Genomic DNA, 25,622 nt, shown 5'->3' with positions numbered 1-25,622 from the left:
AGGAGCAGAGCGAGAGGGAGACATAGAATCTGAAGCAGGCTCCAGGTTCTAAGCTGTCAGCACAGAGCCCAACGCGGGGCTCGAACTCACGAACCGTGAGATCATGACCTGAGCCGAAGTGGGTCCCTCAACCGACTGAGCCACCCAGGCGCCCCCCTTAGGTCTTTTCATCTCCATGTACAGATGAGGAAACTGAGGGGTCACAGGCTAGAAGTTGCCTGAGGTAGAATTTAAAGCTTTCTAGACTGATAGCTCCCAGATGCCATTAGACCCTCACACCCGGCACAGCTCCTGGATGATGGCAGGAAGGGACGAAGGATTACCTGGCGAATGAATGGACACCAAAAATGGCAGATGAAAGCCTCATTCAATATCTGACGATTACCCAAATGTAGTACCATTAATGCAGACAGACTAAACAGAGAATAAAACTTTAATAGAGCACCAGCACTATAGAAAACGTATACAGTAGAAAAATAAATCCAGGCCAAGTATCTCTGAGAACCCAAAGTTTGCTGACCACATTTGAGTTGAGGCTGTTTTTTGGAGGCAGTCTATCGGCAGTCTGGTTGGATTTTACAGCACCTCGGTTTTTATTCCTCATTTAAAATATTTTTGTTTCTTATAATTAAAACTTATTCCTTATATCAGTGACCCTAAGAGGCTGAAAATTATACTCCCAGTGGTCAACAATTTTTTTCTTAAAGTTATTGAGGTGTTTATAAAGCAGCAAATTCCCAACGTGGAGTGATTTTTGCCAAGTGAGTCTTTAAAAATCTAGCTCTTTCATTGTTTAGATGTTGTCTCGGAATCTTCGAGATCCAGATTTGGGGTTTGCCCAGGTGGTTTCCCGCTCCATTTACCCTCAGACGCAGGCGAGAGAAGCAGGGGGGTGCTGTACTCAGCTGGGTGCACTTCCCCTTCGGGGACCAGCCTGGAGGAGCCCCGCCCCGACAGGGTCCCCGGGGTACAGCCGTTGCCAGGATTCTGCGTGCTGCTTTCAGAGACTGGCGTAATGACGCTCAGTTTGTCAAAGACTTCATTGTCATCAGAGGGCGGGAAGGAGAACAGAAGTGTATTGTGATGAGGGCAGCCCAAAAACTGCAGGGAAAAAAAAAAAAAAAAGATAGTTCATGATCAAATTTTCCCATTTCTTTTTCTGGGCTTACACAGATTTTATACAGAACTCCTGGCCAGAGAATGCGAGTTTAAAGGATGTGACAGTCGCAGAGGGAGAGTTCCTCAAAACGTTAAAAATAGAATTATCATATGATGCAGCAATTTCATTTCTGGATACACGTCCAGAAGAACTGAAAGAGGGTCTCAAAGAAATATCTGCACACCCATGTTCACAGCGGTATTATTCACGAGAGCCAGGGGGAGAAGCAGCCCGAGTGTCCGTCAACGGTGGAATGGATAAGATGTGGTCCGCTCATACAGTGGAACATTATTCAGCCGTAAAAAGGAATGAAGTTCCGACACATGCTACGTGGATGAACCTGGAGGGCGTTACACTGGGTGGAAGAAGCCAGGCACAAAAGGACAAATGCTGCATGGTTCCACTTACGCGAAATCCCTAGAGTAGTCAAGGTCATGGACAGAAAGCAGGACGGGGGTGCCAGGGGCTGAGGAGGGGGGGGATGGAGAGTTCCTGTTTAATGGGGGCAGAGACTCTGTTTGGGATCATGAGAAAGTTCTGGTGACGGATGGTGGCGATGGCTGCCCACCAATGTGACCCGCACTGTCAGAGCAGAACCTGACCCGGGGCTTGATCTCCCGAACCGTGACATCATGACCTGAGCCAAAACCAGGAGTTGGCTGCTTAACCGACTGAGCCGCCCAGGTGCCCCCGATGGTTCCTCTTTTAAACTGGGATTTAGAGCAATCACAGCGCTGTGGCACTAACACAGGCCTGAGTGTCATTCCCTCTAGGAAGCAGGATGTCGCAGGCACAGGATGAACGTGTCTTGGAATAACGAAGAGAATCTCCCGTCTGTCTTCAGGCAGGGTTAGGGGCTCTCTTTGGTGTTTGCCAGTACCCGATGAGCCCCTAGTCTCAGCCCTCAGCCCTGTGCCGCCTGGCAGCCACGAGTCACATGTGGTTTCTGGCCACCTGAAATGCGGCTACTCGAATCAACACGTGAGAAATGCCAGATTTCGAAGACGCTGTATGAAAAAAGAATGCAAATATTTCCAAAATTATAAAGACCATTGATGACCGGTTGAAATGATATTTTGTAAATACTGGGTTACAGAAAGTATACTGTCAGTGTTAATTTCGTCTGCCCTTTTTTTACTTAAAAACAAATAAACGACAATGTGGCTACTAGCCAATTCCAAATACACGTGGCTTGTGCTATCTTTCTGTCTAGCGCATCGAATGCACATGGCCTTGTTTATTTCTCTCTCCTAGGGCATGGGGCTAGTTACGAGCAGGAACCCTGGTCTAACCATCCGGGGCTTTCCTGCCCTTTGAAGCATGAAAGATGCCCAGGTGTTTCCTGGAATATCTGCCGACTTCATGTTTGCCGTTTTCCTCCCCGTAGGTCCACCGATGCCCTTGGATCTTCAGGATGAGGTGGAGACAGTCTCAGAGCTCTGCAGTTTCCCTCAACCCTTTGATGGGACTTGGTTTAATGCCGCAGGATTTCCACCTCCCACCTGATGGAAGGGAGGGGAGGGGCAAGAGGAATTACACCCAGATCTCAGTTTGTGCAAAGGAAGACACTGCGGAGAGGAGTAACTTCCCCAAACTCTCAGATCGAGTGGATTCGTAAGAATGGGCCAGGGCCGCTCTTGATTCTCCTGGGAAAGGGGACAGGAAAGAACAGAGGAAGATGGGCTGAGTCTCAGGAGAGCACACGTCAGGCTGGTGTCCAGGCGGGACACATACAGAAACGCAACAGATTGGTGTTGGATAAGCCTCCGTGTTGCTCTAACTCCAAGTCCCTGTCCCTGCTGAGTCCCCCGAAACCCAGAATTGCTCTCTGGGCCGCGGTTGGCGAACCTTTACATCACGCATCAGGCTGCAGCATCCCATGATGCAATGATCCCAATCTGTGTAGTTTCCCGGTGCTTCCTTCGTCCCTCTCCCCGCTGGCCCCCTTCTCCAGCTCCCCTGCCCGCATTTCTCCGCCATCCCAGGGGCTGCCTCAGCAGGCAGGTGGGGCAAGTCTTCTAGTCTTGGAGCAGGGGCTCGTTCCAGCAGATCTGGCTTTGATGTGCCTTGCGGCAGGTGGTCCCAGTTGTCCTTTCCTGTCTGACCAGTCTGTGACGACAAGCCACAAGCAAAAACAGCAGGTGAATAGTTTTGCTTCCTTCTGGGTCTCCACTTACAAAATGCCTTCTGCCCAGAACAAAGGGCCTGCCCCTCTTTGTTCTTCCTGCTTCTCAGGAGCTCACAGAGGCCTCTTGGCTCTTTCTGGCTGAGGCGGTCTTGATGAACTGATTAACGATCTTGAGAGAAGGTTCTAACTGCTCGGAAACACTTGCCTGTGGTCACGTGTCTCACTTTCCCTGCACCGTGGACGGCGTGCGGCCTGGACCAGCCCTCACGGTGCTTCTTCCGCAGCTTCTGGCAACACTGGGGCTGGCCTGGCTCACAGCAGCGTCCGGAAACTGCCCTATACAGAAGGGCGCGGGACGCGAGGGACCGCGTCCTTCCCAGGGGCAGTTGCCACCAACTGACCGGGTGGTGTGGGGGCGGGGCCTGACACCAGCTATCACGACAATATGGTAACGGGACCAGAAGAGAAAGAGATGGCGAGGCCTCGGTAAGACACATGCACCTCGGAGCTTGGGAAACTCACCGCGTGGACATTCAGGGACCCGCCATATCAGTGAAGTTTTAGGGGTCCCCTGGAGTAGGACCCGCTGGACATCTTCTCTAAAGTAAAGGGCCAATGGCTGTGTCTCACCCCTCCCACCGCTAACAACTGGCACCATTGCTAAGTGGGCCTCTCTGGGTCTGGAGGCAGCACATTCCACACCTGGGAACCCAACTCCAGGGTGTTTGTAGAGGGACACAGGACGGCTGCCAAGGGCAGGAGAGGCCCCCGCAGGACGAACGGGCTGTAGAGCAAGCCGCCCTGGCCGCATCTCGTGACCGGCCGACGAAGGGGCACGAAGGCCCGGCATTATCTGTCAGTGACGACGTGTTCACTGGACCCAACGAACACGAGGTGCGCGTGGCCCGGCAGATCCTTGACGGGTCTGTGGTGGGGAGCCACGCCGGGTGGGGTGGACGGCAAATCCTACAAGGAGAATCGCTACGCGGATGACTGCCGTTTGGGGGCCAGGCCCGGCCACTGCCGCAGAGAGTTATGCCCGATTTGTAAGACGGCTCCTGGACATTACAGGGACCCAGCAGGGACACGGCCCGTGGCCAGAAGCGAGGTCGGAGGCTGCACGTACCCGGGGCCCGGCCTCCCACGCCACCCACCCCCGCTGCACCAGCGCCTCCGCCTCGGTCCGCACCACGATCGCGCGGGGGGCCGGCCGAAGGAGGAGGAAAAGGCCAAACGCGGTTCACAGGGCGGCTGGCGTGGCGCGTGGGCACACACCCAAAACGGCCTGTGGCGGCACTGCGGCCCGAACCGGGGGGCCCTGAACGGCAGTGGAGAGGAGAAAGCCCTCCGTCGGCGGAGTTTCGGCCGCGCATCTGGTCGTCCTCTCGTGTTGGAAGAAAAGCGGCCCCGAGACCGGGCTCCCCGTGGACTCGCGGGCGGAGGTCGATGGCTGGTGGTCAGGGACCCAGAAGGGGCGAGCGAGCCCGCGGGAGAGGTGTGTGTCTGGGCTCAGGGGAGCGGCTCCAAGTGGCTCCGTGTCGTGTGTGGACTCTGAGACCGCCACGGGACCCCGTGCCAACCGAGCCCACGCTCTGTCAGACCTCAGCGGCGCTGACCCAGGCCCTGGCAGTCAAGGACGGCAAATCATTCCTCCCACAAGCGTCCACTACAGTCAAGTGCTTTACGGCCCCTTCTGGTGTCACCACCGCAGAATGTGACCCGATTTGGAGACGGGGTCTTCACGGAGGTATTCAAGTTAAAAAGACCTCCTCAGGGTGGGCCTCTAATCCGTATGCCTGGGGTCCTCATAAGGAGAGGCAACGTGGGCACGGGCACAGGCACACACCTGAAGGACACCACGTGACGATGAGGGCAGAGGTTGGGGCGACGCATCTACAAGCGAAGGGATGGTAACGACGGCCAGAAACCACCAGAAGCCAGAGGAGAGCTGGGAACGGGCTCCCCGTCACAGCCGCAGAAGGCACCCACCTGCCGGCGCCCCGATGTCAGGCCTCTGGCCCCCACAACCGAGGCACAATAACCTTCCGTTGCTTAAGCCACGCAACCTGTGGGGCTTTGTTACGGACGCTCCGGCAAGTTAACACGGCCCCCGCCTAGTATCGCGTGAGACCGGGGGCCCGCTGACAGCAAAAAAGGCCTGGAGCGGGCACACGTCTAAGGGGCCCACTGGTGATACCGCGTGGCACATGACCCAGCCGCGGCCAGCCCGGAGGGGCGGCGGACCGACCGGCGGGAGGGGCGGGTGACGCGCCAGCCGGGAAACGGTGCCCTGCGAGAACGGGGCATCGTCCCGCGGCACCCGGGGTGCACCCAGAAGCAAGGACCGTTACGTGACGCTGCATCTTCGATAGAGAACAAGGGTTCAGGCACCAAGGGGGAGAAACCGGAGTGGCCGCGCTTACCATCGCTCTCAGGGACCCACTTAGGGTGCGCGCTCAGTTTTAGGCTGAGTCTGGAGCAGGATCTGCCAACTGTGGGGAAGCCCACGGATTAAGAATGGTTTCAGGGGCGCCTGGGTGGCTCAGACGGTCAAGCGTTGAACTCGTGATTTTGGCTCAGCTCACGATCTCACGGTTTGCGAGTTCGAGCCCCACATTGGACTCTGTGCTGACAGCATGGAGTTTCTGCCTGGGATTCTCCCTATCTCCTCTCTCTCTGCCCCTTCCCTGCTTGTGTGTGTGCGCATGCTCTTTCTCTCTCTCTCTCTCTCTCTCTCTCAAAAATAAATAAATAAATAAACATTAAAAAAACAAAAAGAGAGAGAGAATGGTTTAAAAGTTAAACCATTAAATGATTACCTATAAGTGGTTGTATAAATACCTGCATGCTATCTTGATTTTTGCCTCCTGGCCTACAAGGCCTGAAGCATCTGCTTATCTGGTCCTTAAAGGAAAAGTTTGCTGACCTTTGGTCTAGAGAGTTCCCAAAGGGGGAGCCTTCTTACCAGGGGACATAGTAGGACAGTCCTGGTAAACTTACATTATGGCCACCACTTCTTCATGTCAGGACCCAGCTGGCAAGGAAAGGCGACACCGGATGTCTCAGGGTGTCCCTTGCACAGTTCTTTTTTTTTTTAACATTTATTTTTGAGAGAGAGGGAGAGAGGGAGCACGAGAGCGCGGGGGAGGGGCAGAGAGACAGGGAGACACAGAATCGGAAGCAGGCTCCAGGCTCTGAGCTGTCAGCACAGAGCCCGATGTGGGACTCAAACTCATGAACCGAGAGATCATGACCTGAGCCGAAGTCGGACACTTAACTGACTCAACCACCCAGGTGCCCCATCCCCTGTGCAGTTCTAATGGTAAGTGAGTCACTGGGTGTCTCAGGGTGGTCTCTGTGCCATGATGGCAAGTGGACAAGTGCAGCCGCCCAGACTTCTGGTGCCCCGTGACTAGAGACTCAGAACTACTCAGGGCTGAGGGCCTGGGGCACCAATGAGACAAACAGCAGTCATGGGAGGGGAGTGGGGAGAGGGTCCCACTGGGGGGCCAGCAGAGCTGTCAGACCGTGTCACCTGTGCTCCTGAGACAGGCCCAGAGTGGCTCCATTAACCTTCCTCATGTAACTTTCCCCAGGAAGAGAGTGACTTAAGTCTCGGGGGTGCTGCTCTGGTGGGTTCCTGTATAAGGGGTGGACTGTATTAGACGCTGAGGTGTGTCCCCCCCGGATCTCCTTCTGGAAGGAGGCCCTCGCTGCCCTGGCCACCGGGGGGCACTGCTGGCAGCTGTCTCACAGCTGAGTGCCCCCCTAACGACTTGGGGCTTCAGGCAGGGAAGGTCAGAGAAGGAACAACGTCCAGGTTGGAGGGATGGTTTGCCTCCTCCCCGTGGGCTGTTCTGTGACCACAGACTGCCCTGCAGTGGTGTCCTTCTCCAGGACAGTCCGCCACGTGGGAAGAGATGGCCCTGACTTAAAAGGAAGTCCCCTTCCGGGGCACTTGGGTGGCATAGTCGGTTAAGCGTCCAAACCCTGATTTCTTGATCTCACAGTTTGTGAGTTCGAGCCCCACATCGGCCTCTGCGCTGACAGCATGCAGCCTGCCAGGGTTCTCTGTCTCCCTCTCTCTGCCCCTCCCCTGCGTGCTCTCTTTTTGTCTCAAAAATAAACATAAAAAAAAAAAAAGAGGTCCCCTTCCAGTCAGGCTCCCTCGTAGGCCTACCTCTTTCAGGTGCTGAGGCAGACAGTTCCCAGGGGAGAAGGCGTGCTTGGTCTTCTTGTATAGGCACCACAGCAGGGCAAAGCAGCCGAGGAGCAGGAAGGCCACACACACCGAGGCGGCCAGGACGACGGCGACAGTCCAGGACGGGGCAGTCTCTGTGGGGACGGGACAGAGGGCTGCGTTACCTGCTGCTCAAGTACACACGGGTCACGTGACCTCAACACCATCCCACCGTCACCATCCAGTGGAAATCCCGGCAAGCAGGGCCATCCGCTCATCTCGGAAGGGGTGAGGAGGTACCACGGGAAAGCTGCTCAAGAATCCAGGCGTTTCCAGCAAGGGTCACCCCCTCCTATCTGTTCCCAGGTTTGGTTTCTGGCAGGACTGCTGACAGGCAGGGTAAGAGTAAGCAAGAACCCTGGGCAGTGAGCCTCCCCATTCTGAGAAACCTCTTCTGCCTTGAAGTGGGAAATGGGACTCCCTGGGGCCCCAGAGCCCCAGTAAAACACACGCACTGCAGCGTTTTGTACTGAGAACAGCAAAAGGTCTTGGCATGACGTCTCCACCTGAGCCTCTGCGCCCAGAGACGCGCCCAAACTCCAACGTTGTCTCCTAGTGGACTAAGGCCACGCTGCTGGGACGGGACGCCCCAGCATCTGCCTTGGGTTTCTGTCGGGGGAAACTCAAGGCTGCCAATACCCGGCCTTCCTTTCTTAGAGCATTTACCATAAAAAGTTTATGACTGTGAATCCTTCCTCTGCCCCTCTGAGATGCATACGTATCTCGTGAAACCCAGGGGTGTCCTTCTCAAGGACCCACAGGCCATTCCTCTAAACTGCAGCCATCAGGAAGGCAGGTCCCTGTCCCCCAGCCTCCGAAGGAAGGTAGGAGCTGACCTGTTAATGCCAGTTAGCGATAGACACTGATGGCCTAACTGCATTGATGCTGACCGACCCTCTCACCTGCTTTTTGTAATTTTCCTCTTCCCTGATTCTCTCTTCTCTTCTCATTTTCCTTTAAAATTTTTAAAAATGTGTATTTGAGAGAGAGACAGAGTGTGAGCAGGAGGAGAGGGGCAGAGAGAGAGGGAGACACAGAACCCGAAGCAGGCTCCAGGCTCTGAGCTGTCATCGTAGAGTCCGAGGCGGGGCTCGAGCCCGCGAACCGTGAGATCATGACCTGAGCCGAAGTTGGGCTGAGTCACCCAGGCGCCCCCTTGTTCTTCCTTTAAAACGGCCGGGCAGCTCAGGGCGCCTGGGTGGCTCAGTCAGTTGAGCGTCTGACTCTTGATTTCCACTCAGGTCATGATCTCACGGCTTGTGAGTTCGAACCGTGCATTGGGCTCTGCACTGACATCACGGAGCCTGCTTGGGATTCTCTCTCTCTTTCCCTCCCCTGATCACTCTCTCTCAAAAACAAACAAACAAAAAAGATAACCTGTCCAGGCAGCTCTTTCTCTCCTGCAGTCCTCACTGAATAGGTTTTTACTGCTTCAATTAATGCCCAGCTTTACCTCTGACCTGGGTATCTGTGGTCCTGGCTCCCCTCATGCAGCACCAGGAGCCTTCCTCTGTCGCCCGGGCCACCTACCCTCCCAGTGCCCAACGCCTGGCAACTGGCGCCACCCTCCGATCAAAACCCAAAGCATCTGGTGCTGAGAGAGGAAAGCAAGTGAACCCTGCCCTCTAAGAGCAAGTCATTTTAAAGAGAGTCATTTTATTTGTCGAGAATATGCTGGCACGGGGCAGACCAAGCCTGCTGGAGCCTCATCAGCTGCTACCCTGCCCCCCCCACCCCCGCACTTAGCAGTATGAGGCCCGCAGGCACCGTCCTCAGATATCTGCGCCGGGGTGGCGCCTGCAGGGGGCGCAGGGGCTGGGCCCAGCCTGCCTTCCTCCCTCGGCCCCCTGTGTTTTCATTCACAACAGTGGCCTCATCCTCCTCCTGGCCGAGGGGAACTCCTCCCAGAATTCCCTGGTGAATTCTTGCTTCATTTGCTGGACCCAGGGGTGGTGCCTTCCAGCCCCCAGTTTCAGCACTCAAACAGGTCCTTTCTCGGTGAATGCAGGGTCACGTGGCGATCGAGCTGGATGCGATGGTCCCGGGGCTGCACCTCAGTGAACGACAGGAGGCCGACTTGGGATCTGCTATCTCAGCTCTTAGGGAAGCCCCAGGCCCCTACTCGTCCACCTGTCCTTCCATCTAGCATTTTGGCAGTTCTCTGTGTGGCACGCAGCAGGCTTACTCACTGAGTGCTGACTAAACACTGCTGGTCTCGACCCCAGACCCTGCGCCGTCGATGACACTGTGCCGAGCCCCCCACGCCCCCCTCCGAGGGCAGCGCCTGGGCTCCTTGTGATCCAGCCAGGATGTGCCGGCATCTTTTTGGAGAACGTTCCATGGGCACATCTGGTTGGTGGTGACAAAATTCAAAAGATGCACTTGTGACTCACCCCGAGAGAGAAGGGGTAAGGACAGGTCACTGTGTCACACGGGCTGAGAATTACAGGAGGATCTGTGAGTCAAAACCCTCTGCTCTCCGACCTGCTGTGGGTCAGGAAGGACTCCCTTCCTCTGTGTTACCTGCAGGGAAGTCTTGCCTGCGCTCGCCTGCGGAATTCATCTGTAGGCAGTAAAATTACAGGGAAGATAACCTGCTCCATCCCTGGTCATTCACTGGCTGAGCAACCGGCCGTGGGCAAGTTACTTCCCCTCTCTGAACCCTGATTTTCCAGTTTGTAAAAGGGGCAGGGCCCAAAGCTCTCAGGGAAAATCTGTCGTGAGGTTTAGAAGAGAAGACTGTGTTTGGGGGCACCTGGGTGGCTCAGTCGGTGAAGCGTCTGACTTCGGCCCAGGTCACGATCTCATGGTTCGTGAGTTCAAGCCCCGAGTCGGGCTCACTGTTGTCAGTGGCAGAACCTGCTTCGGATCCTCTGTCCCCCTCTCTCTGCCCCACCCACCCCTGCTTGCACTCTCTCTCTCTCAAAGATAAACATTAATTAAAAAAAAAAGAGAGATAACTGTGTTTAAACAAACCTAAGATGATGTTTGACAAAAGCAGGTTTTCAGTGGGTGACACTTTTCTTTTATAAAATGTTTGGATTTTGTCAGTTTGTGGGTAATCACTTACAGTCACAAAATATTTGAAATATTTCTTGTTGGTCAAATTGTAGGCCTCACACTGTGTCTCATGACATAAACCTTGAGGAGCACCTGACAATGTGATTGTAATAATGTCATTATTAGTAACCATAATATCTAACGTATTAAGGCCTCACTTTGTCCCAGGCACTGTTCAAGTCCCCCAACCCCCGCGTGTGGTGGCAACATACTGCTGTCCCTATTTTGCAGATGAGATGGCTGAGGCAGAGGGCAGTCCGGGACTTGTCCCATGGCCCATGTCATGTTAATGGGGGAAGGAAGGGACACCAGGTGATCCCGAAATGTACTCAAGGTTTTGGGAAAGCAGATGACAGGTGTTCAGAGCAAAGGATGATTCTAGACCAGCGATTCTAGTGATTCAAGCAGGATGGGGGCTCCCAAGGTACAGAATTCCAAATCAAGTAAAAATGATTCAAGAGGGGAATAAAATGAGAAAAGACTTAGAGGAGGTCTATAGAAACAACGTGTGAGCTAGCAAATAACTTGTAGCACACAGACAGGAGGCTTTTTATTATTTAAAGGCACTGCAGAGAGGCTCAGCCAGCTCAGACCGTGGAAGCAGGGACACAGGCAGGCAGACTTGGGTACTGACCTTGGGCCTATAGATGCGAGGCACTGAACTGGGGGCTAGAGAAAAAAACAGAGTGACAGAGAATGCCCTTCAGGGAGACCGCAAGACTTTCATTCTCTGTGTGGCTCTGTAGGCCTGAGAAAACTTCCTACTACAATTGCAGATCTTTGGATGACACCGCAAAGATCATGGACCTGGAAGATGTGAAAGAATCCTGGATTCAGGCAGAGCGCGCCTGGGTGGCTCAGTCGGTTGAGCAACTGACTCTTGATTTTGGCTCAGGTCATGATCTTGTGGCTCGTGAGTTCGAGCCCTGGATTGGGCTCCATGCTCACAGCTCGGACCCTGTTTCAGATCCTGTCTCCCTCCTTCTGCCCCTCCCCCACTTGTGCGCACGCGTGCATGCTCTCTCTCTCTCTCTCTCTCAAAAATAGATAAGTGTTAAGAAAAAAAAAAAAGAATCCTCGATTCAGGCAATTTGTGCATTTAGAAAACAAATGGAAAATTAAGGGTTAGTTATCAACACTTAAAAAGGATAAGGATGGGGGCACCTGGGTGGCTCAGTTGGTTAAGCGCCGGACTTCAGTTCAGGTCATGATCTCACGGCTCGTGAGTTCGAGCGCTGCATCAGGCTCTGTGCTGATGGCTCAGAGCCTGGAGCCTGCTTCAGATTCTGTGTCTCCCTCTCTCTCTCTCTCTCTGCCCCTTTCCTACTCACACTCTGTCCCTTTCTCTCAGAAATAAATAAGCGCTGAAAAAAAATTAACAACAACAAAAAAGGATAAGGATGATAACTGAAAACAACATTAGGGCACCAAGAAGCAATTAGTTCAAAATGGCTGCCTTTCCTTTCTTGGGCAGGGTAACCCGTTGGTAAATTACGGCATATGATGGGCTGGTTTTTCCCAGGCTGTGTTCCTCAGAATGCTAGTCCTCAAGAAAAGGTGGTGAAAGGTCAAATACGCTAAAAGTCCTAATATACAGGGTGGCTTTTCTGACCATGCAATCCAGCGCCCCATCGCTTCTAAGCACCCTCAAGATTACAGGGCTCTTGTTTTGAGAAACATTCATAAATAGTCCTGGAACACAGTTGATGAGGAGCAGAGATGATGAATCAATGAGACTGTTGTTGCATCGCAGTTTTGTCCGCTGCACTGTGACCCGGAAGATGAAAAGTTTTGTTCTCTCTGGAGGGAACTCTTTCTGACTCTCCTTGGTATTTCTGTAGCCCCCAGATCAGCGCCTTGCTGCCAGGAGGGCCTCGGTAAATGAAAACGGCCAGGAGTGGACCTGCCTGTATTCACCCTTCCGTGGTCTGAGCTGGCTGAGCCTCTCAACGATGTCTTTGAATAATAAAAAGGCCTGCCGTTTGGGGGCAGACACGCAGCCGCAAGTTTGCATGACCCCGTATGCAATGTGCCTGTATGTAAATGATCACAGCGTCCGGGCCAATGGTACTCTCCCCTCTCCCTCTTTTCCTCCTTCCCTCTCTCTTTTCTTTTAAGAAACAGGGAGCATGGAGGCACTGTGAGGGACGGTGTTGCGATCCTGGTAGCCAAGACAAGTAGCCTTGCTGGAGACAGTGATAAAGGTCTCCAAACTCTCCCTCATGTATCTGAAGGGACTGGAGACATGCAGCCTGGGAAGGGAAGGCTCCTGGGGGTGGGGCTTGGCCCTGCTGGGTGATCTTGTGTGTGGGGGGGGGAGGTGATGAGACTCGCACCAGGAGGCCTGAGGGCACAGAATGGACACGGTGCGGGTGGGTGCGAGGGGGCAGAGCCCAGCTCAATGAACGGAAAACGTGTCCATCCGTCCCTTTGGTCTCAGAGTGTACGAGTTGCCTCGGAAGGTGGTGTGGTCTCCTTCCGGCGGGAAGCAGATCGGTGAGAGCTGACCTGGGCTGCAGTTTGAGCTGGACGTGTTCCTGTCTAAGGAACTTTCCAACGCTAACACTCGGTGGGTGTCTATAGGCTCAGAGGAGGCTCAGAGGAGGCAGAACTACAGACGGTGATTTTCAAGACTCACCGGCATTGGTTGTTGGCTCACAGACAGGCTCGCTCCATTCCCCGGTTTTGTTTCGATCAGGAAGAAACCCTTGAACTTGAACACAGTAAGTTGTCCGTGGCTCAAGATCTCTGAGGACCTCAAAGTCATACTGACAAGTAATCGGCCACTAGGAACGAAGACAAAAGTGAAAACATGCCTCCGCAGTGAAAGGACACCAGCTCTTTTTCCTCCCCTATTTGCCAGTTATAATCTTTACTTTGGGCTCAAAGCAGGCAGGTGAAGGAAGTGGGCGTTCCTCCCAGTTCACGTCAGGGGCCCCGAGAGCATTTTAAGGCACGGGGCAAGGATGGACTGTGGTCCCGATGGAACCGCTTCATTTCCTGAGTTCTCTAGTTTAGATGCCATCTAAACCATCCTACTCCTTTTTTAAAAAGAATTAAGTTGTAGGGGTTGAATATGTGTAACCGACACATTCAATATGCTGAACGGCTAACTTTCAGTACCTTGGAAAGTGACTTAGTGGGAGCCTGGGTCTTTCCAGAGGTGATTAAGTTAAAATGAGCTCATTAGGATGGGCCCTAATCCGGTATGACCAGCGTCCTTACAAGAGGAAATTTGGACACAGACATGCACATGCCACAGAAGGACGGAGGCACAGATTGGGCTGTCACTTCTACAAGCTAAGGAACCAAAGAGAGCCAGCAAGCTGGAAGCTAGGAGACAGGCATGGAACAGAGGCTCCCTCACTTTCCTCGGAAGGACTGGCCACCACTGCTGACACCTTGATCTCACACGTCTGGCCTCCAGAACCTTGAGCCGACGCCTTCCTGTTCAATCTGTGGTACTTTGGTATAGCAGCCCCAGAACTGCTGCCACCGGTCATGTACAGTGAGACTCCGTGTGGTTTTCCTTCTAAGTCAAGGGCAGGTGGCCGACCCTTAGCTGCCCAGCCTTCTCCTTCGAATCGCTTCTCTACTGGAGCCCCTGGGATGCTCTCGTCCAGCGGCGGCCTGCCTCCCCTGCAGGGCACACATCACAGCCTGCCTCTGCAGGGACATCCCTGACTCAGCTTAGTTTGAATAGAAGGTATCATAATTGATATATTCCTGAATTTGGGAAACCAAGACAGTTGCCGGCAAAAGAAAGGAAACAAGAAGAGCATCTACCAGCCACACCTCCATCACGGTTATCGTTTCTGGGTAGAAGGCTCCTACTTAAAACGCGTTCCAGGCACAGGAACTTCCACAGAAAGTGAGCACAGACTCTTCTTTTGCTTTAGTAATTGGTTATTTTTCTTTTAGGGTTGGGCTTGTTGAAAACTTGTCTCTATTCCTTTATTGTACGAGAAAGTTAAGCTCACTGAGGACAAGAACCGGATTATACCATCGACTGATGAAAAGCATGGTGTCACTTCCAATAATTAAATTTATTTTTTTTAATGTTTCTATTTATTTTTGAGACAGAGAGAGACAGAGCATGAGCAGGGGAGGGGCAGAGAGAGAGGGAGACACAGAATCGGAAGCAGGCTCCAGGCTCCGAGCTGTCGGCACAGAACCCGACGCGGGGCTCGAACTCACAGACCGTGACATCGTGACCTGAGCCGAAGTCAGACGCTCAACCGATTGAGCCACCCAGGAGCCCCGTAACTTCCAATAACTAAAAATAAGAAAACCCTGACTTTCATTTCTAGAACTCCAATACCCCAAGACCTTACGGTGCTCTTTTTTTTCAAAGACTAAACTCAGGGCTCACTCACAGTGGCAGGCAGGGAAGGACAGATAGGGAGGGCCCTGTTCAAGTCCCCTCTGACTGCTTTTTTCCAGTTGTCTTTCACACCTGGGCAACTTCTCACTTTATCTGCCCACTCTCTCCCAGCAGGAAGAAATAGAATTTCCCGAAGCCTTTTAGGCGATTTGCTTAGGGATCTAACATGGCAGCCTTTTAAGCCTGCATTCGAGAAGGGAACCACACTGTCCTATTCCTTGCAGGCTGCTGTAACAGAACAGGTGGCTTATAAACAAGAAACATTTATTTCTCGCGGTACTCGAGGCGGAAGAGTCCCAGATCGAGGCACGGGCAGATCTGGTGTCCGGGGAGGGCTGCTTCCTGATTCACGGCCAGCCATCTGCACGCTGGGTCCTCACATGGCAGAGGGGGAGAAGGGGCTCTCTGAGGTCTCTTTTATAGGGGCACGAATCCCAAGCCTCCTAAAGGCCCCACCTCCTAATACCTTCACTTTGGGGGTTAGGTTTCAACACATGAGTCTGGTGGGGGACACAAACACTGAGTCTACAGCACGTATACACCAGTAATGGTGACAGGGTAGACACCAGCGAGGGAGGAGCGGGGGAGCAGGCAGCCTCCCCAACACTCGGCATGTCACAACAACAACAACAGGCAGAAGTGACAGACAAACGTGCAGCCAGACGCCTATCCTGTGGGCACATCCTGGATGAGAAGCTAAAGATAAACGAGGTGTTGCATTTCATGCCTGGTGCAGGAGGCACTCAGGCACGACAGCGGTGGAAACCGATCCTTAATAAAGGTTCGCTAACTCCTGTCTTATCTTTGCATCCCAGAGCTTAACAGAGACGCCTGCACTTGATAAGTGGCTATAAAACTCATTATTCTGGGGGAGTTTGGGTGGTCCAGTCGGTTAAGTGCCCAACCCTTGGTTTCGGCTCAGGACATGATCTCCCAGTTGGTAGGGTCAAGCCCTACATTGGGCTCTGTGCTGATAGCATGGGGCCTGCTTGGGGTTCTCTCTCTCTCTTTCTCTCTCTGTTTCTCCCTTGCTTTTTTTTTTTTCCCCTCTCTCTCAAAATAAATAAATAACCTTAAAAAAAAAAGCCCTTATTATTCTGTATTGCTTTCTAGGCATACATTTCCTGGGATCTTGGCTATAAGCAAAATCATCTATTCTGTGAAGAAGGCTGATATCCTGCGCCATTTAATGGAGCACTTTTTGAGGGAAAAATTAACTTGAGATTCTGGGGGGGCCGAGCAGTATGTACCTATAAATTTAATTACACAATTCCTAAAACAATACACATAGGTGACTCTTTCCTCCCAGACGCTTGAGAATTAAGTGATAAAAGCACCATTTAATATAGAAGGGATAACACATACATAATCTAACTTATATGACATATACATATGTCAGTTTAGGACCACGAATGGCATTCAGCTTGGAAGCAGTAAGTATAAGAACAAAAGCTGACCAAGGATGAATGAAAATAGCCTTAGTGCATCTACAGAAGGGGAAGGGAACCCCATGTATTGACCATATCATTGTTCAGGTAATGGGACAAGTTTATTTTTTTTCATTATGCCATTAAGCTCCCCCAAATCCTGTGAAGGAGGTTATTAGTCCCACTGTATTAATGACGTGGGTTTTCATGCCCATTCTGCAGACAGGAAGGAGCTGAGGTACAAAATGTGACCGGAGTCACAATGGCAGGAGCCACATCCAACCAGGTCAAACTCCTAGCTCCTTTTTTTTTTGTTTTTTAAATGTTTATTTTAATTTTGAGACAGAGAGAGAGAGAGAGAGAGAGAGAGAGAGAGAGAGAGAGAGGGCACAAGCAGGGGAGGGCCAGAGAGAGAGAGAGAAGGAGACAGAGAATCCGAATCAGGCTCCAGGCTCCAAGCTGTCATCGCAGAGCCTGACGTGGGGCTCGAACCCACAAACCGTGAGATCACGATCCGAGCCGAAGTCGGACGCTTAACTGATGAGCCGCCCAGGCGCCCCCTCCTAGCTCATGTTTTTAAAGGAACCATCCCCTGGAGAGGAGGAGAGTGATGGGGAAAAGTGGGGTCAGATGGGTAAAATGTGACACTCTTCATCTAGCATCCAGGGGTGGGGCTGCCGTGACCACGGCCTTGACTGTTCTGTGGTGTACATGGGGCACAGGGGTTCATACCGTGGAACAGCAGTTATGTAGCACGTCACCCTATTCAGCTGACTCCAACTTCTGTCAGGTGACTGCTGAGTCAGTTCTGTATTTTCCTACAACTTCCCTTCAGGGAGAGGAAGGTTTCCTCTCATTGAGCTAGTACCCTGGAAGTCATTTCCCTTGGGGCCCGGGAAGCATGAGCCAGATACTAGGCACCCTTCAGACTGGGAAGCTTCTGGCACTCAGAGGAACTGGCCTTAAACCCTTTGGACCATAAGGTGCTACCACCTTGCAAGACCCTGACCTGGATGGCCTCCTAGCTCCCTTTCTCCATAATCACGGCCTCAGACTAATACTAGGCAAAGAGGGGGAGGCTGCACATGAAATGCATATGATTTGCTGAGCTTACCTTTTCGTCAGAGCCATTTTTCCAATATTGCACATTATAAGCCCACGAGTTATAAATATTCCTCATGGTCCATGTTTCAGGTTCATTCTCTATTTTGGGGGCTAAGAAACGCATATGTAAAGAATTAGCAAGTGCTTCTACTTGCATTCCAGGTGGTCCAATCATGGCTAAGGAAGAGAACAAATTAAAATGGCTGTCAAAAATCCCATTTAAAAACGTCAACGTTTCTTTTTCATAACGGTGCAGACCAATGGTCTACTGAAGGGCTCTGCTCTTGGATGTAAGATGGCTATGACATTGACTGAGGTGGCCAAGGAGGGTGGTCGGATTTTGTTTGCTCCACGGTCAAAGCTGTCATAAAATACGTGTCTATTTATTGTCTGATTTCCCTCATTAGAGTGTATACTCCACGAGGGCAGGGATTTTGTCTTGTTAACTGTTACAGCTTCTGCACTAAGAATGTGCCTGACACACAGTAGGTGCCCATTAACAACTGTACCGTGAATAATAAATATCTCTCGGTGACTGTGCTATTTGAGTCATATCCTGTATTCTTCTCTGGCTGTTGTTACTTCTTTTGAGGCTGTTAGTGGGCCTGCTTCCAGCATTCTACTCTTGTTTTTAATCTGCTGGTAGCTGAAAACCAGATAAGAAAATTTATTATTTGCTTTCAAAGCAAAATGTGTAAATAGATTCGACGTGACATCTTGCAGCACTTTCCTGTCATATCAACTTCAAGAGGCAAATACCCAGAGAAGGGCGGCTGTTGCTAAGAGTGTGAAGAGAGCAGCCTGGTTCTCAATCCTTGCTGGGCCACTCCTTACTTGCATGACCTTTGGGCAAGCTGCTCAGCTATTGTGTATCAGTTTCTAAAGGGAATTTCCACAGATGGGTCCCCAAACGGGAACTGGAACCCGTCAGGACCCGGTCAGTCCCTTAGCAATTACAGGAGCAGAAGACTGGACTATGTTTTGAAAACTTGACTACTGTTAAGCTGCTTGTTATTTTTGTTAAAATAGAGAGAGAGGGGGAAGGGAAGGGAAGGGAAGGGAAGGGAAGGGAAGGGAAGGGAAGGGAAGGGAAGGGAAGGGAAGGGAAGGGAGAATGAGCAGGGAGAGGCAGAGAAAAGAGGGAGATGGGGAATCCCAAGCAGGCTCCATGCTGCCAGCACAAGCCCAATTCAGGGCTCAATCTCACAGACCAAGAGATCATGACCTGAGCTGAAATCAAGAGGTGGACACTTAACCGACTGAGCCACCCGGGCGCCCCAAGCTGCTTGTATTCCTCAATGTTTCTTTTTCTTAACTTTCATAAAGATAACCTTTAGAAAAGATAATACAACTTTGATGACTTCTGACTCCAGAAATAAGAGTTCTGTTGTCCAAGGCTGGGACAGAACTGGGAAAGAGTGGAAGGGCGTCCTAGCTGCATTCCCCACCAGGGGTGGGGGGGGGGTGAAGGGGGCGAGGGGGGGGCAAAGTTGTGGGAGCCCCGGGGGTCCAGAGCAGGGAGCAGAATAAAGGCCCCACCCCGCACAGACACAAGCCTTCCAATGCTTCTCTCCAGGACTCCTCGGAAGACTGCACTTGAGTCTTGTTAGTGAGGGTACCCGGCCCCTCCTGTCCTCTTACTCTCTCCATTGCTATAAGGTGGTTTAATTAGTTTTCAATTCCTGATGTTCTAATTATGTTCATCTTGTGACCTCTGGTGAGTCCCCACGACCCCCCAGATCTAACCTGGGAACATTCTTTTTGATGTTTACCAGCCTGCCTGACTCAATGTACCGGACATGCACTGAATCCGTTGCTCTGTCCTTCATTCTGCGCAAGCTGGCTCTCTGCATCCGGTCAGCCTGTCTGCACACCTGCCTTGAATAACCTTTATTCTTCTGCCTGCCATGTCACATTTCCTTACGTCCTAACTTCTAACTGATTTCCTCCCAGAAAATGCACTACATTAATCTTTCCAGTTCTTTTCATTAACAACACTGGCCTCAACTCCTTCTTTACCCACAAGCCTTGACATTCTTAGATTTATATTTAATTATCGTGTTGACTTTGTGACTATGCCTTCCTGTCTCTCTCATAAACTTCTTTACGACCATAGCCCTTCTTTTTTTTTTTTTTTTTTTATTATTTTTTTTTTTAATTTTTTTTTTCAACGTTTTTATTTATTTTTGGGACAGAGGGAGACAGAGCATGAACGGGCGAGGGGCAGAGAGAGAGGGAGACACAGAATCGGAAACAGGCTCCAGGCTCTGAGCTATCAGCCCAGAGCCCGACGCGGGGCTCGAACTCACAGACCGCGAGATCGTGACCTGGCTGAAGTCGGACACTTAACCGACTGCGCCACCCAGGTGCCCCCCATAGCCCTTCTTATATTCCCTAAGCTCCTTGTGCAAGGCGACCCACTTTGTGGGAGCTCAAAGAATTCTTGCTGATGGGCTACCCCATGGGGAAAAAAACCCAAGGCATGATGATGGCATTGTAATGAAATGGAAAACAAAGCGACTTACTGTCATCCACAGGACAGAAGGTGATGTTCACCCAGTCTGAGTGCTCATCTGCAAATTCAGCCCTGACTCTCAAGGTGTGATCACCATACTTGGAAAGACTTGAGAAATCACATTCCATCAAGACAGTACTTGTGCACATATCTTGGAATTTCTTATAACTGTAAAATCAGAAAAATAAAATCATGAAAGTTCTCACTCTGGTCTGAGTCTGACTGTTACTTTATTAATCCCCACTACTGAAGGATAACGGAGAATAACGTGAGAAAAATACACCAAATTCGAAATCATCAGTTTGGATGAGTAGCCTGCCTCGTCTATAAGAGCATTTCCCAAACTGTGCTCCATGGGACTTGGGTGATCCTTGAGATATCATAAGTTGTTTCAAAAATAATCTGTCCAAAGTCAAACGACTTGGGGCAGAAACTAGGTTAAACATAAAGAGGCATCTGTCTTCATAACAGAACTTCTCAGTGACCTTTGTATCTTAATGAGCACGTACCTCTCCAAAACAGGGTTGAGTATTCAATACATTTGAGGAAGAAAGCTTCCCTCCTTGATTATGTGGGACACAGTCTGTGAATACTGATATACCCAGAGTAGCCAAAATAAGTATGTTACAATAATTTCAAACAATGTCCTACAAATGACTCTTGCTGCAATTCCTCTGGAAAAACCATAAAACAATTCATTTTTATACAGATGTCTTTTTTTATTAATTTTTTTTAATGTTTGTTTATTTTTGAGCAAGAGAGAAAGAGCGTGAGGGGGGAAAGAGCAGAGAGAGAGAGAGGGAGACACAGAATCCGAAGCAGGCTCCGGCCCCGAGCTGTCAGCACAGAGCCCGACGCGGGGCTCGGACTCACGAACCGCGAGATCATGACCTGAGCTGAAGTCGGACAGTTAACCAACTGAGTCACCCAGGCGCCCCACTCCTATTTTATAGATGAGGCACAGGTATGGAGGACCTAAGAAACTCGCCCAACGGAACTCAGATCTGTTGGACTTCAGAGCCCACAGTCTTAGGAGCCACACTACATCTCGCCACAGTCTTGGCGACGGGGCCCAGAACAATTTCCTACTAAAAGTAGGCAGAGATCATTGGGATCATACTATTCTACAATCTGCTCTTTTCACTTAATATAGCACAAATCTTTGGTCAATTGACTCTTCACGGTTGCCTGACATCCCACCATTTGGAAACTCCAGGGGTCACTGCATTAAGGGGGCTTTCTCATATGTGGCCACTTCCTTCACTTAAACTAACGCATCGAGATGCCTGGGTGGCTCAGTCAGTTAAGCATCTGACACTTGATTTCAGCTCAGGTCAGGATCTCACGATCTGTGAGTTGGAGCCCCACTTAGCGCTCTGCGCTGACAGCGTGGAGCCTCCTTGGGATTCTCCTTCTCTCCCTCTCTCTCTGCCCTTCCTTCCTTCCTTCAATCTTTCCTTCTCTGTCTCAAAATAAATACATAAACTTTAAGAAAATATTAAAAAAAATAAACTAATGCATCAACTGACTGGAACACAGGGTATTTCAAAATCTGTTCTGCAACAATTTCTCCTTCACAAGTCATTTTTATTGCACTTAAAAAACATTTTTCTCGGGGCGCCTGGGTGGCTCAGTCGGTTAAGCATCCGACTTCGGCTCAGGTCATGATCTCGCGGTTCATGAGTTCAAGCCCCGCGTCAGGCTCTGTGCTGACAGCTCAGAGCCTGGAGCCTGCTTCCGATTCTGTGTCTCCCTCTCTCTCTCTCTGACCCTCCCCTGTTCATGCTCTGTCTCTCTCTGTCTCAAAAATAAATAAACGTTTAAAAAAAAATATTTTTCTCCCCGTTAAACAGGTAATATGACCCATTCTCCATATTTACATCTAGTTTTCAAAGACGATTCCATATTCGAATCACCCATACATCCTCTGAAAGTGCCCCTCCTCTGGTCACCCCTACCCAGCGCACATATATGAGAGAGTCTATGGTATCTAACCCCTCAGGCTAAGTTCGAACCAACCTTTCACAAGCCATGGAACAGTCATCAGATTTTTCAGGATCAAATTTCTTCCCCAAGGGCACCCCCAGCACATGTTGTGTTTTCCTCAGCACATCCCGTGCTCGGTCTACACTTCCATGCTAAGGACACCTGGAGCCCAGGGACTGACCTTTGTTTACTGGGAAGCCACTGGGAATTCGCACCTAAAAGAGGAACATCGAAACCAAACGCCTCTACCACAAGGGCACAGAACAGAACGCCAAATAACAAACTATGGGGGAGAGAGACAGAGGGAGAGGGAGGGTGATTTTTCCACAGTGAAATCTCTACCGCTGTCACCACCACAGAAACAGACATGAAATTATCAAACCAATGTCAGTGGGAGAAAATAGACAGCAGGGAAAAAGGAGACACAGGACGACCCTTCCTAAATCCTTGAGAAAATGGACAAAGCTGGACTACAGACTGGAGGTCAGAGGGAAGTACCCACATTAAAGCTGTCAACCTTGACAGCTGCCCTGTGGTGATGTAAAAGATTATCCTTGCTCTTAGGAAGTTCACCGTGGAACATTAAGGGGCAAAAGGGCATGATATACGATAGAGAGAGAGGGAGAAACCTTAAAGGAAGGCAAGCCTTAAAAAACGGTGAACTGGATGGAGGCTATTCGGGAGTCCTTTGTACTGAACTCAAAATCTTAAAATGTTCTGTGAGCTGGGAGTTACTTGGGATTCACAAGTTACAAGACAAGTAAAGACTGTCTTATCCATCTTCCTACTTCTTCTCTGACTTAGCAGGCCTGGGATAGGTTTGCAAAACAGAGCCGGATGAGAAGCGTGGGATGAATGGGGTCTGGGACCTGGGTTTCCTCCTGCTTCGCCGAAGGCGCTGTCTCCGTATGTTTCTGAGTCACACTGGAGGCAGGTGTGCCGACTCATCACCCTTTGGCCTCTCGCGGTTATTTGCACTTGGCATAAAGGTGCGTCACCTGCAGTCCAGACTGTGGTGCGTGACGGCAGGCTGCTGAGGGAGGGCTGGCAGAGGGAAAAATTGGCGGGCAGGGCAGGTGCTGGGAAGTCAGAGCCCCACTGAGATAATAGTCTTGGTGAAACTCACCCTTCCTTCATAAGCCTCTGTGCTGTTTTCAGAGGCCAGAGCTTTTCACAGTCAGTAGGTGGCTGACTTTCAATTTGGGGACACAGCCAGAGTAACTGAGCACCCACTGTGCAAATGATCGGCACCCCATAGCACGGGAGTGTTCTGTTATAATCTGCTGGAGGGCGTGGGTGGCCGGATGGCCAGGGCTTTCCTGTTCCACATACCTCAGTTTTCCTGGATGGCTTCCTCCTCCAAATGGCCGACTTCTAGCAATGCTACTCTAGTAAGTGGAGATGGTATCGGTGACGTTTTTCTCTTAAAAAGCATCAAATGTGACAAACCTGATACATTCGCATTGCAACTGCTACCACTGTGGCCAGTGACATCCATAGCCGTGTGATATAAGGTTATCATCTACCGGTGGCCCTGCGACTGTCAAGCTATGGACCAACACGACAAGAGAAAGTAAAAAGGGCTTTCCCTGTCTTTTCTCAGAGAACAGAACTTTCACGAGAATGTCCCGGACAGAACGAAGGCCAGCCGGGAGGCTCCCTGTGGGATATCACGGTCATGCAGGTGACAGCAGTCAGACCCTCTCCTGTCGTCCAGCCCAGTGACCAGCTCAGGGCCTTCCTGCCCAAGAATGCCCCAGACTCACCTTTGGTACTGAGCTGTGAAAGTCAGATTCCCTTTGGGAAAAGCAGGCACCTCCCACTGCAGAACGTTCTTGAAATTCACTGAGTTCATTCTCACGTTTTCGGGAGGTGGCACCATTCCTAAGGCTGGAAAAATAAAAGGAAAAGCTTTGCAACTTGGTTCCTCAAGAGTTGCACAAGTAAATGACCACGTCCAACATGCAGGTCTCCCTTATGGCTCCATGCCTTCAAATGGGCACACGGGCGAGGGGAAAAGACCCACATCAGCTGTGCCGAGGAGTCTGGATTTTATCTGGGAGGTTGGGGGTGGGGTGGGGCAGAGAGTGAGCACGAAGAAGGGACAGATGGGGGTGACCTGGATTTGGGTGGTGGGAAAACGGTGTAAGGGGGGGTGGGTACACGGGTTTTTTTAGATATATTTCCAGAGGTATAGACTTGAGATGTTCTGATCCGTTTGGTGTGGAGACATTAATATTCATTCCCGGCTTAAGCACCTGATGCCCTGACTGGGGCTGGGGACAAGGACACCGAGAGTCCCATTTTTAGCTGCATTAGGTTTGAGATGCTGGAGAGCTATGCGAGCAGGGACGTTCAGGACAGCTGGAGGAAGGGGCCTGGTGCACAGAGGAGAGAGCTGGGCTAGAGACAGAAATCATTTTTTTTTTTTAACGTTTATTTATTTTTGAGACAGAGAGAGACAGAGCATGAACGAGGGAGGGGCAGAGAGAGAGGGAGACACAGAATCGGAAGCAGGCTCCAGGCTCTGAGCCATCAGCCCAGAGCCCGACGCGGGGCTCGAACTCACGGACCGTGAGATAGTGACCTGAGCCGAAGTCGGACGCTCAACCGACTGAGCCACCCAGGCGCCCCAGAGACAGAAAACATTTTTACAGGTGCTTAGGTGGCTCAGTCGGTGGAGAGACCACTCTTGATTTCGGCTCAGGTCATGATCCCTGGGTCGTGAGATTGGGCTCCTGGCTGAGCGTGGAGCCTGCTTACAATTCTCTCCCTCTCTCTCGCTCTGTCCCTCTCCCCCCACCCAAAAGAAAGAAACCATTTTTAAACTTTTTAATAGAAAATAGCAAACATACACAAAAGCAGAGGGAAGGGTATGATAAACCACCACGGGCCCACCACCCAGCTGGTGCCAATAGAGATACATGTTTGCATCACAGGCCGGATAGCTGGTATGGAACGCCAGACTTCTGCTGGTATCCCCTACAGGGATAGTGCGGGGGAAGGGGGTAGAGGGCCTGGTTAAGAACTTGACCCCGACAGGGATCTGGCAGAGGGGCAGGATCCTAGGTAGAAACAGCCTGAGAGGCAGGAGGAAAACCGGGACACTGTGGTATCCTGGAAGTCCGGGGATGAGTTCATCAGAAAGGAAGGGGGGTGGGGGGGGTGGTCCATGGTTATCGCAACCCGGGCAAGAAATCTAGGGGCGGGCACAAAAGGTTTCAGTGGATTTTGAACTCAGAAGCCCCGCAGCTGTGGAGGTGAGGAGCAGAGCTCAGGTGCTGGGGTGCTGAGGACTGAATGGGAGACCCTGGCGGCCGGACCGGGCACTCGGTCACTTCCAGGGCGCCCATGGGGTCCGCTCAGGGTTGACCCTGGGGCCATCGCTGCCGGCGTCGCGGCCCGGCCTCCGGGTCCCCAGCGGACGTCGGGCCGCGCGGCGGCCAGGAGCCCCGGAGGGCGCGGCGCAGGGACCGGCCCGCGCCCCCTCCCCGCGGACCCCTCACCTGACACCAGGAGGCAGCCGCCCAGCCAGCTCCGCAGGCCCCGCGCCATGGCCGCGCCGGGAGCCGGGAGGGCGCTCGGGGGGCCGCGGCAGCCGCCGGGCCAGCGCCCCGGT

At 51.6% G+C, this 25,622-nt stretch overlaps 1 protein-coding gene across 1 annotated transcript; it reads right to left on the bottom strand.

Moving 5' to 3' along the window:
• Positions 1 to 415: 415 nt before the first annotated feature.
• On the bottom strand, positions 416 to 25,622 carry IL10RB (interleukin 10 receptor subunit beta). Its single transcript, XM_030329253.1, has 7 exons — positions 25,510 to 25,622; positions 23,770 to 23,893; positions 20,028 to 20,185; positions 17,513 to 17,679; positions 13,226 to 13,373; positions 7,468 to 7,622; positions 416 to 1,101 (listed from the first exon to the last, which is right to left on the bottom strand). The coding sequence occupies exons 1-7, from the start codon at positions 25,556 to 25,558 to the stop codon at positions 787 to 789; spliced, it is 1,116 nt and encodes a 371-aa protein (XP_030185113.1). The 5' UTR covers positions 25,559 to 25,622; the 3' UTR covers positions 416 to 786.

This window comes from Lynx canadensis, chromosome C2 (genome assembly GCF_007474595.2).
Source record: "Lynx canadensis isolate LIC74 chromosome C2, mLynCan4.pri.v2, whole genome shotgun sequence".
NCBI classification, from domain to species: Eukaryota; Metazoa; Chordata; class Mammalia; order Carnivora; family Felidae; genus Lynx; species Lynx canadensis.
The sequence above is the reverse complement of the archived record's forward strand: the minus strand, read 5'-3'. Positions and strand labels throughout refer to the sequence as shown.